Source organism: Littorina saxatilis, linkage group LG2 (genome assembly GCF_037325665.1).
Source record: "Littorina saxatilis isolate snail1 linkage group LG2, US_GU_Lsax_2.0, whole genome shotgun sequence".
Classification (NCBI taxonomy): domain Eukaryota; kingdom Metazoa; phylum Mollusca; class Gastropoda; order Littorinimorpha; family Littorinidae; genus Littorina; species Littorina saxatilis.
The window spans coordinates 83,913,020-83,926,845 of record NC_090246.1 but is presented as its reverse complement, the minus strand read 5'-3'; the positions used below and the strand labels follow the sequence as shown (position 1 = coordinate 83,926,845).

General features: G+C 43.4%; 1 protein-coding gene across 1 annotated transcript in view; it reads right to left on the bottom strand.

Moving 5' to 3' along the window:
* Positions 1-12,383, bottom strand: part of LOC138959938 (carbamoyl-phosphate synthase [ammonia], mitochondrial-like) — a 39,414-nt gene extending 27,031 nt beyond the window's left edge. The window contains 11 exon segments of the mRNA XM_070331618.1: positions 2,389-2,484; positions 2,855-2,956; positions 3,101-3,178; positions 4,753-4,894; positions 5,922-6,025; positions 7,383-7,511; positions 8,212-8,301; positions 8,728-8,967; positions 9,457-9,601; positions 11,264-11,373; positions 12,229-12,383. Coding sequence (XP_070187719.1) covers positions 2,389-2,484; positions 2,855-2,956; positions 3,101-3,178; positions 4,753-4,894; positions 5,922-6,025; positions 7,383-7,511; positions 8,212-8,301; positions 8,728-8,967; positions 9,457-9,601; positions 11,264-11,373; positions 12,229-12,345 — 1,353 coding nt within the window. The 5' untranslated portion in view covers positions 12,346-12,383.
* Between the last annotated feature and the right edge of the window lie 1,443 nt (positions 12,384-13,826).

Genomic DNA, 13,826 nt, shown 5'->3' with positions numbered 1-13,826 from the left:
TCGGCACAGAGTGTTTTCCTTCTATATTTGCCCCCCCCTTAAACGGCCTCCTGCAAAACGTGGACGCGGACACTAATTTTCGGTCCCAACAGCAGGTCATACCTGCAATGTACGGACAGACCATCGTCGAATTTTCACCACAACAAAATCGATAACAGAACAGTCTGGCTCTTGGTACAAAGGTCACAGCCGCAAAGGCGTGATGACAGTCACTGATAACTTGAGTGCACGTGTACCCATCAGTAGGGGGATAGTTTTGGTCAGGAGTGGAGTACATGCGAAGATGCCAACATGAAAATGCACTATGCTCTTTATTCTTCTTCTTGTCGTTTGCTGTTTTTACGTGGATCTGTGGTTGGTTAAGGTGCGCCTGTTGGCCCAGATCCTCCGACTTCAGCCCTTATGTTTCTTTCGAGGTTACCCCGCCCTCAGTTCCTGGCTCAAAAACCTAACCCTGGGAACACATGGGGGATTTCTTACCGGGGGTCCCACCCCGGGGCTAGAGCTTTTAATGCGGCTCTTACCCGCATGGTGTAACCGTCATCGGACATGTAGGGCATTTATAGGGTGGTCATCTGCCAACCCACCCCGTCCTGGTAGAGACACCGCTAGTTGGTCTGGGACTGCTTATTCTATATTCGCAGCTGGCCCCCATATCTGGGGGCCATTCCTCTATCCGCCACCTGGGGACCTGTCGGGTTGAGGATAGTCGCCCCCCTACTGAATTGGAAGTAGTCTGTTCCCGGCTCTTTATTCTTGTCTGTTGGACGTAAACAACAGAAGCCACAGTCGATGAAGGTCCTGAGCGAAAGAGAGTGAAAATTCGGCCACAGTTCTCAGCATCACGTGTCTGTGTGTAATCTCTTTCATTGACAAAATACTCTTGTTTCCCCTCAGCCTTGACCAGTGAGTCGGTTGCCTAATCTGTGAACCCTTCAGTTGTCTTGCTTTGTCAAAAGTTAGACACAGTCACCCTGGTTTTGCTCTGAGTGAACAGTGCAGCTGGCCTCAATTAGCTGACACCTCTCTGGCCACAGCCCCAAACAGTACATGGCTGGGGGAAGGGAGAGAGAGAGAGAGAGGCTAAACTCAGTGGGGTGTCTGGTGTCACTGTCAGCAGGAAGAGCATTGGAGAGAAATAGAGAGGTGTACTCTTCCACACAATTTCCAAGCATCAGTTGTCACGGCTTAGGGTAGGCAGTGAGGGAGAGTGAGAGCGGTGTTGTGTACAGTGTATTTCCGACTGAAGAGTGAAAAGTCACTGCCACATGATCGGCATGCAGTCAATAAAGCCAGACAAGAAGAAAATAAATTACATGATTATGACATGCAGCTCTATCTGCTGCTTTTTATTCAAACTGGGTTTCAAGCTTATTCTCGCAAAGCATCTGCACACGTGCCTCTGTGCTGTGTTTGTGTGGCTGCTTTCGTATGTCAGTGCATGGTGAGTGCGTTCACTGCCTTGAGGATTTATTTTATCTCTTCTTTTCAACACCATTCATACAAATAATTTTTTACAGAACGTTTAAAGAAATATTAGGAGTTTGTTGTTATTGTTTAGTAGCCACAAGAAGTGGTTAGCATAGACTCAATCCTGTTGTTTGTGTGTCTCTGTGTGAGTGTATGGAGGAGGGGGTGGTGTGGTCACCCCTCCCGTGACCGGACACCTGCAATGTACGGACAGTTTTGCTATGGCCCAAGGGTGTCCGTTCATGAGAGGGGCTGCTGTATGCCCATGTTACAGGAACAGACCATCCTCCAGGGCATGGTGTGCAGGGAGAGAAGACGGGGAAGACAGAAGAAAAGATGGACAGGACAGACAAGTACAACATCACAGAGTGGACTGGGAAAAGTTTTGCAACAATCCAGAAGATTGCCCACAACCGGCAAAGGTGGACACAGCTGGTGCAGTGCTCCTCAGTGCAGTGCCCCTACAAACCTTGGCGGGTTACAGGACCAGTAAGCAGTGGACGGGCGCAGTGGTAAGACGTCGGCCTCCTAATCAGGAGGTCGTGAGTTCGAATATCGGTCGCTGCCGCCTGGTGGGTTAAGAGTGGAGATTTTTTTCGATCTCCCAGGTCAACTTATGTGTAAACCTGCTAATGACTTAACCCCCTTCGTGTGTACACGCAAGCACAAGACCAAGTGCGCACGGAAAAGATCCTGTAATCCATGTCAGAGTTCGGTGGGTTATAGAAAGACAAAAATACCCAGCATGCCTCCCCCGAAATCGGCGTATGCTGCCTGAATGGCGGGGTAACAAAGGTCATACACGTAAAAATCCACTCGTGCTAAAAACATGAGCAAACGTGGGAGTCTAAGCCCATGAACGAAGAAGAAGAAGAAGAAGTAAGCAGTAAGTAAAGTAGAAGTACATGGCGTCATTACCTTGAGTGCCTTGATGGCCTGGGAGCCACTGTAGTCAAACTCCCCGGCCTGACCGATGGACAGTCCTCCACTGCCCAGCACCAGCACTTTGGACACCTGTTGACAGCAGAAAACAGTACTTGTATGACAACGCAAGGCAAGGCAAGTATGTTTATTTCAGATGGGCACAATTGTCTAGTGGATGAGACGCTGGTCTCCCACGCGGAAGGTTGAATGTTGGAATCCCGGCAAGGCCTGGTGGGCTAAGGGTGCAGATTTTTCTGATCTCCAAGGTCAACTATGTGCAGACCTGCTATTACGTTATTGTCCTTCGTGTGTACACGCAAGCACAAGAGCAAGTACGCACGGAAAAGATACTGTAATCCATGTCAGAGTTCAGTGGGTTATAGAAACACAACTGTTTGCCTGGCTTTGCCTCCAAAGGTGATTGTTGTGCTTCTTGTACTCAGTTACACATGATACTTACATCAGCATGTTCTGCTGGTCGATCCACAGGGTGAGATGATATGACATGGCTGAGGGTGGACCCCTTCTTTTCCATCAACTCACGGAAGTATTCAAACAGGAACTGCAACAACACCATTCCAATTCTGTCAATGTCTGTCTGCTTTGACAAAAGCAATAAGAATGACTTATAACCATGTACACGTTCAACCCCACTGGCGAAATGTTCCAGAGTTTCAAGCTAATGGCCAAGATAAAAAAAACTCACCTGTGTATCGGTGGGCCCTCCCCAAGCCTCCGGGTGAAACTGAGCTGTGAAGATCGGCTTTTTGGTGTGCATGATGCCCTGAAAAACAGACATCATTGTATTGTTTTACACATAATGTGTTACTATTATTAACTCACCCGAGTAATCAGTGAGTCCTAGTAATGAGCAGTGTCCGTCTGTTATGGACTGGCATGTGGACAAACAACCATCTGACTATGAAAAAATAAAAATTAGCGTTCAGTTTATCTTGGATTTTTTTCAAGCTTGAGCTATGAAACTTTGCACAGTTCTGGTGTTTGATGATCTCTCGACATCACAGGTCACAGTAGGAATACGAGTTCGGGTTAAAGGTATAAAATTGTCACGTTCTTCAATGTCTATTGTGCCAGAGCAGCAGGTAATTCGTTTCTGATTCATATTACATAAATCTAAACAACGAAGTGACTGTGGTAAGATGAACAAAGTTAAAAAAACAAAGGATTACTGTACTCACCGATACAAAGACAACACAAGACAATAACAAATTTTCGCTTCTGGAAGCTTCATCAGGAAAAACAAGAACACAAAAGACAAAAAATGCAGACGCAACACGGAATGAACAAGGTTTGAAAGAAAATGGAGGGGAAGGAATTCTAGGAACGGAAATGAATTCCGTTCCTAGAGTTCCTTCCCTTTTTTGCGTGTTTCCCCTCCATTTTCTTTCAAACCTTGTTTGTTTCGTGTTGCGTCTGCTTTTTACAATTAGTCAAGTTTTGTTTTGACTAAATGTTTTAACATAGAGGGGGAATCGAGACGAGGGTCGTGATGTATGTGTGTGTGTGCGTGTGTCTGTGCGTGTAGAGCGATTCAGACTAAACTACTGGACCGATCTTTATGAAATTTTACATGAGAGTTCCTGGGAATGATATCCCCGGAAAATTTTTTTTATTTTTTCGATAAATGTCTTTGATGACGTCATATCAGGCTTTTTGTAAAAGTGGAGGAGGCACTGTCACACCCTCATTTTTCAATCAAATTGATTGAAATTTTGGCCAAGCAATCTTTGACGAAGGCCGGACTTCGGTATTGCATTTCAGCTTGGTGGCTTAAAAATTAATTAATGACTTTTGTCATGAAAAATCTGAAAATTGTATAAAACATTTTTTTTATAAAACGATCCAAACTACTACCCCGCTCTTCTTGTCAATTTCACTGCCTTTGCCACGAGCGGTGGACTGACGATGCTACGAGTATACGCTCTTGCTGAAAAATTGCAGTGCGTTCAGTTTCATTCTGTGAGTTCGACATCGACAGCTTGACTAAATGTTGTATTTTCGCCTTACGCGACTTGTTGTTGTCTTTTGTGGTCTTGTTTTTCCTGATGAAGCTTCCAGAAGCGAAAATTCGTTATCGTCTTGTGTCGTCTTTGTATCAGTGAGTACAGTAATCATTTGTTTTTTAACTTCATATTACATATGCAGAAGGTGAGCATATTACATAAGTATTTCTTTTTCTTGTTTGTTCCTGCCCGAGACACACATCAAAGTATATCGCAGTATGTGCAGTTTATCAAAAGTTGGCATACTTGTTAAAGCAAACACGTGATGTCAGCTCAGTTGCACAGGAAAACATTGAACTTCAACGTTACATGGAACTCGTTACACAAAACCTGCCTCATTTGTCTTGTCGTTAGCGTTGACGAAGAGAACTTTCCAGTCTGGCGGCAGGGACGTGTTGTCAATGGCAAAGCCGTGGTTTTGAGATGTGATGAAGGCCTGCCCATTCTCTGTGTTCAACACTGGCTGATTGTGGCCTCTATGTCAGGGACATAAGTCTGATTAATACAATGGAACAACCTGCAAAAATCGGAGAAATTCAGGTCTGAAAAAGGAGGAAGTCTTAAAATGTCGGTAAATTTGCAGAGGTAATGAACAGAAAATCTTAAAAACAGAGGGGGGTCCCTAGCTGGGAACGCAGAAGAAGACAAAAGGAAGGGGGGGAGGGGTTCTACTGTACACAGCAACTTTTAAAATAATGAAACAGTAAACATCTTATACGCTACACCTCACAGGCATTCCTGCAGAGACACAAGGACTGGATGATACCCAGAACAGTGTTCATTCAGCTCCTGTTGTTTGTATCAGCAAAGACTTGCATTTAGCTAACAAATAACAAGAGTTCTGATCCCGAGGAAGTTGTGTGCATATCTTTAAGTTTAAAGAGTACCAGGCATGAGTGTCATCTTACATCATTCAAAAAGGTAAAACAAAATAAAGCAAATTAAACAAAACATCAAGCAGCCAGCTTCCGGTGATGCTTTCGTGCATCATGCGACAGGGCTCCGGTGATGCTTTCATGCATCATGCGACAGGGTTCCGGTGATGCTTTCATGCATCATGCGACAGGGCTCCGGTGATGCTTTCGTGCATCATGCGACAGGGCTCCGGTGATGCTTTCGTGCATCATGCGACAGGGCTCCGGTGATGCTTTCGTGCATCATACGACAGGGCTCCGGTGATGCATATGTGCATCATGCGACAGGGCTCCGGTGATGCTTTCATGCATCATGCGACGGGGCTCCGGTGATGCTTTCGTGCATCATTCAACAGGGCTCCGGTGATGCTTTCGTGCATCATACGACAGGGCTCCGGTGATGCATAAAAGCATCTCTTGCCACGATTAAAGCATCACTCACCACAATTAAAGCATCTCTCGCCACGGTGCCAGGCATGAGAGTGTCACCTTACACTATTCAAGAAGGTAAAACAAAATAAAACAAACCAAACCAAACCACAAAAAAAATTAAAAAAAACCCAACAAAACAAAGAAGCTAAGAGAGCACCTGTTGCCAAGTGGTAGCTTGTAACTCCTAGCTCCGGCAGCCAGAGCCGTCAGCTGGTTTCCCATGCAGATCCCAAACAGAGGCTCCTCCCGGGTCTCCATCACCTGTTATCAAAACATTAAAGTAGCCATAATAATGAAATCCCAAACAGAGGCTCCTCCCGGGTCTCCATCACCTGTTATCAAAACATTAAAGTAGCCATAATAATGAAATCCCAAACAGAGGCTCATCCCGGGTCTCCATCACCTGTTATCAAAACATTAAAGTAGCCATAATAATGAAATCCCAAACAGAGGCTCATCCCGGGTCTCCATCACCTGTTATCAAAACATTAAAGTAGCCATAATAATGAAATCCCAAACAGAGGCTCCTCCCGGGTCTCCATCACCTGTTATCAAAACATTAAAGTAGCCATAATAATGAAATCCCAAACAGAGGCTCATTCCGGATTTCCATCACCTGTTATCAAAACATTAAAGTAGCCATAATAATGAAATCCCAAACAGAGGCTCCTCCCGGGTCTCCATCACCTGTTATCAAAACATTAAAGTAGCCATAATAATGAAATCCCAAACAGAGGCTCATCCCGGGTCTCCATCACCTGTTATCAAAACATTAAAGTAGCCATAATAATGAAATCCCAAACAGAGGCTCATCCCGGGTCTCCATCACCTGTTATCAAAACATTAAAGTAGCCATAATAATGAAATCCCAAACAGAGGCTCCTCCCGGGTCTCCATCACCTGTTATCAAAACATTAAAGTAGCCATAATAATGAAATCCCAAACAGAGGCTCATCCCGGGTCTCCATCACCTGTTATCAAAACATTAAAGTAGCCATAATAATGAAATCCCAAACAGAGGCTCCTCCCGGGTCTCCATCACCTGTTATCAAAACATTAAAGTAGCCATAATAATGAAATCCCAAACAGAGGCTCATCCCGGGTCTCCATCACCTGTTATCAAAACATTAAAGTAGCCATAATAATGAAATCCCAAACAGATAGACTGCTAACGTTCCAAATCAAGAATCATGAAAGATGACATTTTTGGAACATAAATTCACACACAACAAAACATTTTGTGTTCTGTTTTGTCCTCAGAATGAAACTTTCCAAAACTTTAACCTTTCTTGTTTTTTCTTAGCCATGGTAATTTTGTTCTTAATAAACCAAAATCCCAAATCCTTGAAGAAAAAGAAATGCTGGCAGTCTGTGTCACTTTGACAGCTGAGAACATACCGGACATCATCATCATTGCTTCAGTTTAATATCTGGATGATTTTAAATTCAAAAGCTTTCCCATCACAAATGCATTAAAAATTAAAAGGACACCGCATTTTAGACATTTGCACAACTTATTTCAACCAGCCAGTGTCAGTGACTTACATAAGGGAGCGAGCACTTCACTGCAGCACCTTCAAAAACAGTTCATCTACCTGCAGTTTGGGAGGATTCTCACCTTTTTGATGTGGTCAATGGTCACCTGAGCCAGCGTTGGATCACCTGGACCGTTAGAGACGAAGAGTCCGTCATACGCTTCCTCCGTGAAGTTGTAGTCCCACGGAACCAGCTTCACCTCAATGTTGTGCTGATATTACAGGAACACAAGGATATGGATGAGGATAAGATTTTATATAGTCCTGTGAGGTTGTTACCTTCATGGTAATTCGGGCAGCTTTCTCACTGGGGAAAGTGGGCTGCCAGTGCCATACAGTTCGGCACTACCTATTTTTTTCTTTTTCCTGCATATATTTATTGGTGATTCCAAGCCCTGAGACTTTCGCCATGAACTTGGGTTCATTATCAAGCGCATGTGTGCACACAAAACTATGTTTCAGCAAGTAAAGACTTACACAAAAATGAGAAAATCAAGTCTAAGGAGAGAGTCTCACAATGGACATACATTAATAATAATATAACCCACAGGTTATGAACAGAAAATCTATAAAAACAGGGTCTTAAAAGGGAGTGAGTCTTAAACTGGGGGGTCCTAAAAGGGGGGTTCCACTGTAGTTGCAAGAAAAACTGAGCTGAGATTTACATTATGCAGAAAACGTTTTAGTGTTAGAGTTTTGATTTAAAGATGTTGACCGTCACATAGTTAACAGATTTTTTCACAGCTTCTGTCTGCCTTGACATTTTACAGTTGTGGTCTATGTTAAGTATTGTTTTCTGAATTCCGTGAACTGTACTGAATCCTGAAACCCTGCAAAATGTTCACAGATGTCCTGTCATCGGAGGGTCCTTACAATGCAGATTTGATTTGAAACAAGCTGGGTTCAACTGACCTTGAGCAGGCTTCGTATGATGTTGTGTTTGATGCCGCAGTCCACCACCACCACACGATGCTTGTTGCCTTTGCCGTAGTACTGAACCTCCTGAACCAGACAATCAACACATGTTTGCAGGTAAAAGTTACAAGGTAAGAACAATATGACCAGGGTGTCACTGTTATGCTTTTTAGCATGCACAGATTACATCAATATATGATATAAAATAATACTTGAAACTACAGCAAAATTCATACTGCACATATTTCTGTGCACACACACACAGACTCTTGACCCCTCATCCACAAAGAACATGAACACTGCACAAGCACTCACGCACACACAAGCGCACACACACATACACAATCATATACACACACATGCGCACACGCACACACCCCTCCCCCACACACACAGCAACAGCACATACATACACAAATAAATGCAGACACACAGTACACATGCAACACACATACTCCGGCAGTCATTCAGATCCACACCCAACTGCTCACATTCCAGGCTTACTATCTTTACCTGAGTAGAAATCTCAGCCATCAAATTTCTCAAGTTGGGATCCTCAAACTGGATTGGCTGGTCATCAAACTCGATCTTGCCGAGCACAGTTCCCTGATCTCGGATCATCTTTGTGATCATGCGTGTATCGATGCCATACAGTGCTGGAACTTGATCCGCTTTCAGCCACTCTGACAACGACTTCACAGAATTCCAGTGGCTAGGCTGAGAGCAGTAGTCTTGGACAATGAGCCCAGATACCTGCAACCACAACCAACCTTTACCTGTAAACATTTCATTCTCATGTCTTTATTGTCCTATCGCTGGGAAATTCTGGTCGCTTCTTCCAAGTGGAAAGCTAGCAGCAACAGAGTTGCGCTACCCAGGTGTCTGCGTGTTTAGGTGTAATCAGCCACCTGCACTTATGGCAGAATGACCGAGGTCTTTTACGTGCCACATTGTTGACACGATGGTGGAACATGGATACCGTCTCTGAGTTTGCTAATAAAGATGACCCGTGTCCGTCCCGGATTCGAACCCGTGATCCTAGGATCACAAGTCCAGTGCTCTACCAACTGAACTACCGGGCCCCCAAACTTTCAAGGCCCGATTTTCTTACATTTTTTTGAGGTCTTAAAAGGGGGATTCCGTTGTACTCAAAAATAAAAGCTCATACTGCCAGCATCAAGGGGCAGAATTATTTCAATTTCTAGCTGGCCAATGAGTCTGCAAGGATGTAAGTGTACTAACATGAATTCTCTCGGACTCCACATATCGCAGAAGTCCAAACTCATCGGTGGCCGTGGTGTCAGGCACGCCATAGCTGCCTATGATGGGATAAGTGAAATTCAGAATCTGGCCTCTGTAGCTAGGGTCTGTCAGTGCTTCCGGATATCTGCAACAACACATAAGAACAAGGACAAGAATTTAATACAACGTAACCCGTCTTTTCAGACCCGGCATGCATCCTCCCAAAACCGAATATGGCTGCCTCAATGGCGGGGATAAAACGATCATGTGTGCAAAAACCCACTCATGCAAAGAATCTAAAACAGTGGAACCCCTCATTTCAGGACCCTTAATTTGAGACTCCCCCTTGGTGAGACCTATATTTCTCAGAATTTCTGTTTATAACAACTGTAAATTTACCTCCATTTTAAGACTCCTCTTTTTAAAGGCCTGATTTTCTCAGATTTTGGGTGGGCTTAAAATGGGGGTTCAGAGAGGCACTTAGCCTAGTGGTCAGGACATGGGCCTTCTGTGTGGAAGGTTCGGGGTTCAAATCCTGGCCGTGCCTGTTGTGTTAAGGGTGGAGATTTTTCCGATCTCCCAGGTCAACTTATGTGCAGACCTGCTAGCGCCTTGTCCCGCTTCGTGTGTACATACAAGCACAAGACCAAGAACGCATGAAAAACATCCTGTAATCTATGTCAGTTTTTGAGGGGTTATAGAACCACAAAGACACCTAGCATGCATCCCTCGGAATCGGAGTATGACTTTCCAAATGGTAGGGTAAAAACGTCCATACACGTAAAATCCCTCTTGTGCCTACCCGTGTATGTGGATGTAAAAGAAGAAAAGGGGGGGGGGGGGGGGGGGGGGGGGGTGGTCTACTGTATGCCAGTTAGCCAAAAAGCCATGGTCAATTGTACTGGTGTGGGTACACACATGTACTCCTTACAACACATGACATTGAGATAAAAATAATTTTAAAAAGCACAACAAAACCCAAGGTCTTCACAAAAGTGTAGCTAAATACCTTGTGCTCAAAATCGTGTCATTAAATATAAGCAGAGTAGCATTGACAGCATAAATACATACAACAAAAAAACAATCATAAATAACTGCAAAAATCTACATACGGCTGGTGTTCACAATACAGTGGAATCCCCCTTTCAAGACCCCCCCCCCCCCCCAATTCAAGACTTAATTTAAGGGATTTTAAGACCTTGCTTTTTCAGATTTTCTGTTGATAACCTGTGGAAATGTACCTCCATTTTAAGACTCCCTCCTTTTTAACACCTGATTTTCTCAGAATTGTGAAGGTCTTAAAAGTGGGGTTGCACTGTATGATGTTTATTATTTATAACCCGCATGTTGCAACTTGCAACATTCCACTACATCGCAAAATTGACCCCGAAAGAAAAGGAACTCACCTTTCACCCTAGGTCATCAACCTTTGAACTTGTACACTGTACATCTAACTTGAGGCATCAAGCGTTCACCTAGTCAGATGGAGATTTGCTAACGGCCTTCAATACATGTACAGATAAACAGGTACCTCAACTCCAGGTGCAGAAGTTGACTGATCAAAAGACCCAAGTATCGCCAGTCTAGTCTACTTTGATCTCACCTGGTGGGTTTGTTTCTCCTTCGGCACAGAAAAATTAGAAGAGATATCTTCTTCTTCTTCGTTCATGGGCTTAGACTCCCACGTTCACTCATGTTTTTAGCACAAGTGGATTTTTACGTGTATGACCGTTTTTACCCCGCCATTCAGCCAGCATACGCCGATTTCGGGGGAAGAAGAGATATCAAAATTGAACAAGTGACCTACCCAACCAGACCTGTGTTGAAAACCACCTCCCCAGCCGACGACCCCTCATAGCCAAAGGAATAACCAGGGAATGAGTGTCCATCTTGCAACACCAAACGAGCTCTGCGAGGCTGCAGACAAAACCATAATTAGAGTAAAGAGACCAAAAAGCAATGTACTCACGTTAAAATGACGAACACGGAACGAATAACAGCGACGTTTTGACCTAAGGGTCTTCTTCAGGCACAAAAACACAAAAATACACACACAAAAAAGAAGAAGAAAGACGATAGAACAGATAAAGAGGAGAATAACTGACAAAACAACTGCACTGCACAAACCAACAAATGACAAAGAAGCAAGGGAAGTTACTCGAGGGGAAGCCAACAATAACACAGGCAAGAAAAAGTTAGAGTTGAAAAGCGGCAGTTTTGAGGTCTGTAGAACAAAATGTGTAGGGGGGGGGGGGGGGGGGGGGGTGAATGGGAACGAAAGAGAAAACTCACGTACCCGTGCGGACACACACACACACACACACTGGAATTCTCCCCCCCCCTCGCAAGTTAAGACTTCCTCCCTTTTAAGACCTTGCTTTTTAAGATTTTTGGTTCAAAGCCTCCGTAAGTTTACCTCCATTTTAAGACTCCCTCCTTTACACTCGATTTTTTCAGATTTATGAAGGTCGTAAAAGGGGGGGTTCCCCTGTACCACAGTATGCTTCAGTGCATCAGCTGACACATGTTAACACTTGGACAATATATTTCAATACGTACAAACTTTATTATGAAAATATGTCATGTATTATAACTAAAAAGGAACTGCACTGCAATTTGCATCCCCACTCAGAAATTTGATACAGGACATTAATTCAATTGAAAATTGGTGTATGTGCATGTTAATATGTGTGTTTGTGGATGTATGCGTTTGTGTTTCAAACATTTTTCACAGCTTTAGGACTCCATATCACAATAACATGCATCACAAACCCTGTCAATTTCAGAAGTGGAGGATGAAGCAGGGCGGATGTTGATAATGCCCCTCAGTGTACAGCAACTCAGCTGTGATGACTTGGTTACCACAGAAACCAGTCGTAGGATAGCCATCCTAGTTAAACTTTACCTTGGCTTTCAATGCACTGCAGCAAAGTCTGTAAACAAAAATTCAGGTTACAAAGTAAGTTAAATTAGGGCAATGTCATACAGTCCTGTGAGGTTATCCTCCTGACAAATTTAGCTGCTTTCTCCCTGTGGGCATTATCTAACCTACACAGTCTGTGAACTCCCCCCCCCCCCTTTTGTTGTTGTTGGTTCTTCACCTACACCCCCTGATGGGATCAAATACAGGTGGTTTTAGCCACAGTACAATGTGTTGACCTTGCAATGTCTCCAGACATCTCTCTCTGTTCCCAATTCACATTGGCCTACTACAGTAGTTCATGACTTTTCCACAGGCTAAATAAACAGGACAGTGGAACCCTCCGTTAATTTAAGACCCCCCAACTCCCTCCCTTTTAAGACCTTGGGTTTTTTTTTTTTTAGATTTTCTGTTCATAACCTCTGTAAATTTACCCCCATTTTAAGACTCCCTCCTTTTTAAGACTCTGTTTTCTCAGATTCTCTGTTCATAACCTCTGTAAATTTACCCCCATTTTAAGACTCCCTCCTTTTTAAGACTCTGTTTTCTCAGATTCTCTGTTCATAACCTCTGTAAATGTACCCCCATTTTAAGACTCCCTCCCTTTTAAGACTGTTTTCTCAGATTCTCTGTTCATAACCTCTGTAAATGTACCCCCATTTTAAGACTCCCTCCCTTTTAAGACTGTTTTCTCAGATTCTCTGTAAATGTACCCCCATTTTAAGACTCCCTCCTTTTTTTTAGACCTGATTTTCTCAGATTTGTGGAGGTCTTAAATTCAAGTTAAAAGGGAGGTTCCACTGTACATATTTGTATTTCCTCCTGTTCTTTGATACACTGGTTGGTTTTTTTTAGATTAAAACTGATCAATAAGCACATGAAACAGTATTTCATTTTTTCCTTTCATGCAGGGGAAATTTAAAAGGTAAATTATCAATAGGCACATGACAAATTATTTCAGTTTGTCCTTTCAAACACTGGTTTTTTTTAGGGAAAAAGAATTATCAACAGGCACATGAAACTTTACTGTTTCATGTTGTCCTTTCATACACTAAGATTTTAGGGTACTGGTACATGTCATTTTGTACTGGCCTTTGATGCCAGTTGTTATTCTTCCAGTTACAGGGCTACTCCTTATTAACCTGTTTTATCTTGAAATCAGGCATAGGCACAGGAATTATAAACTGTGATCATGCTCTGTTTACTGTGTGCGTTCCTTAGTGGGGAGAGTGGTGGTAACTGCACGGGACACATCCATGCAAAAGGGCCTGCAAATGGACATCAGATTCTGGAATTTGCCTTTTTTACTGAAATTAGTGGAACCCCCCTTTTGAGACCCTCCAATTAAAGACCCTGTTTTCTCAGACTTTCTTTGTTAATTTACCCCCATTTTAAGACTACCTCCTTTTTGGCTCACGTAAGTGTAGCCTATGCGATGCTAACTTTTGTC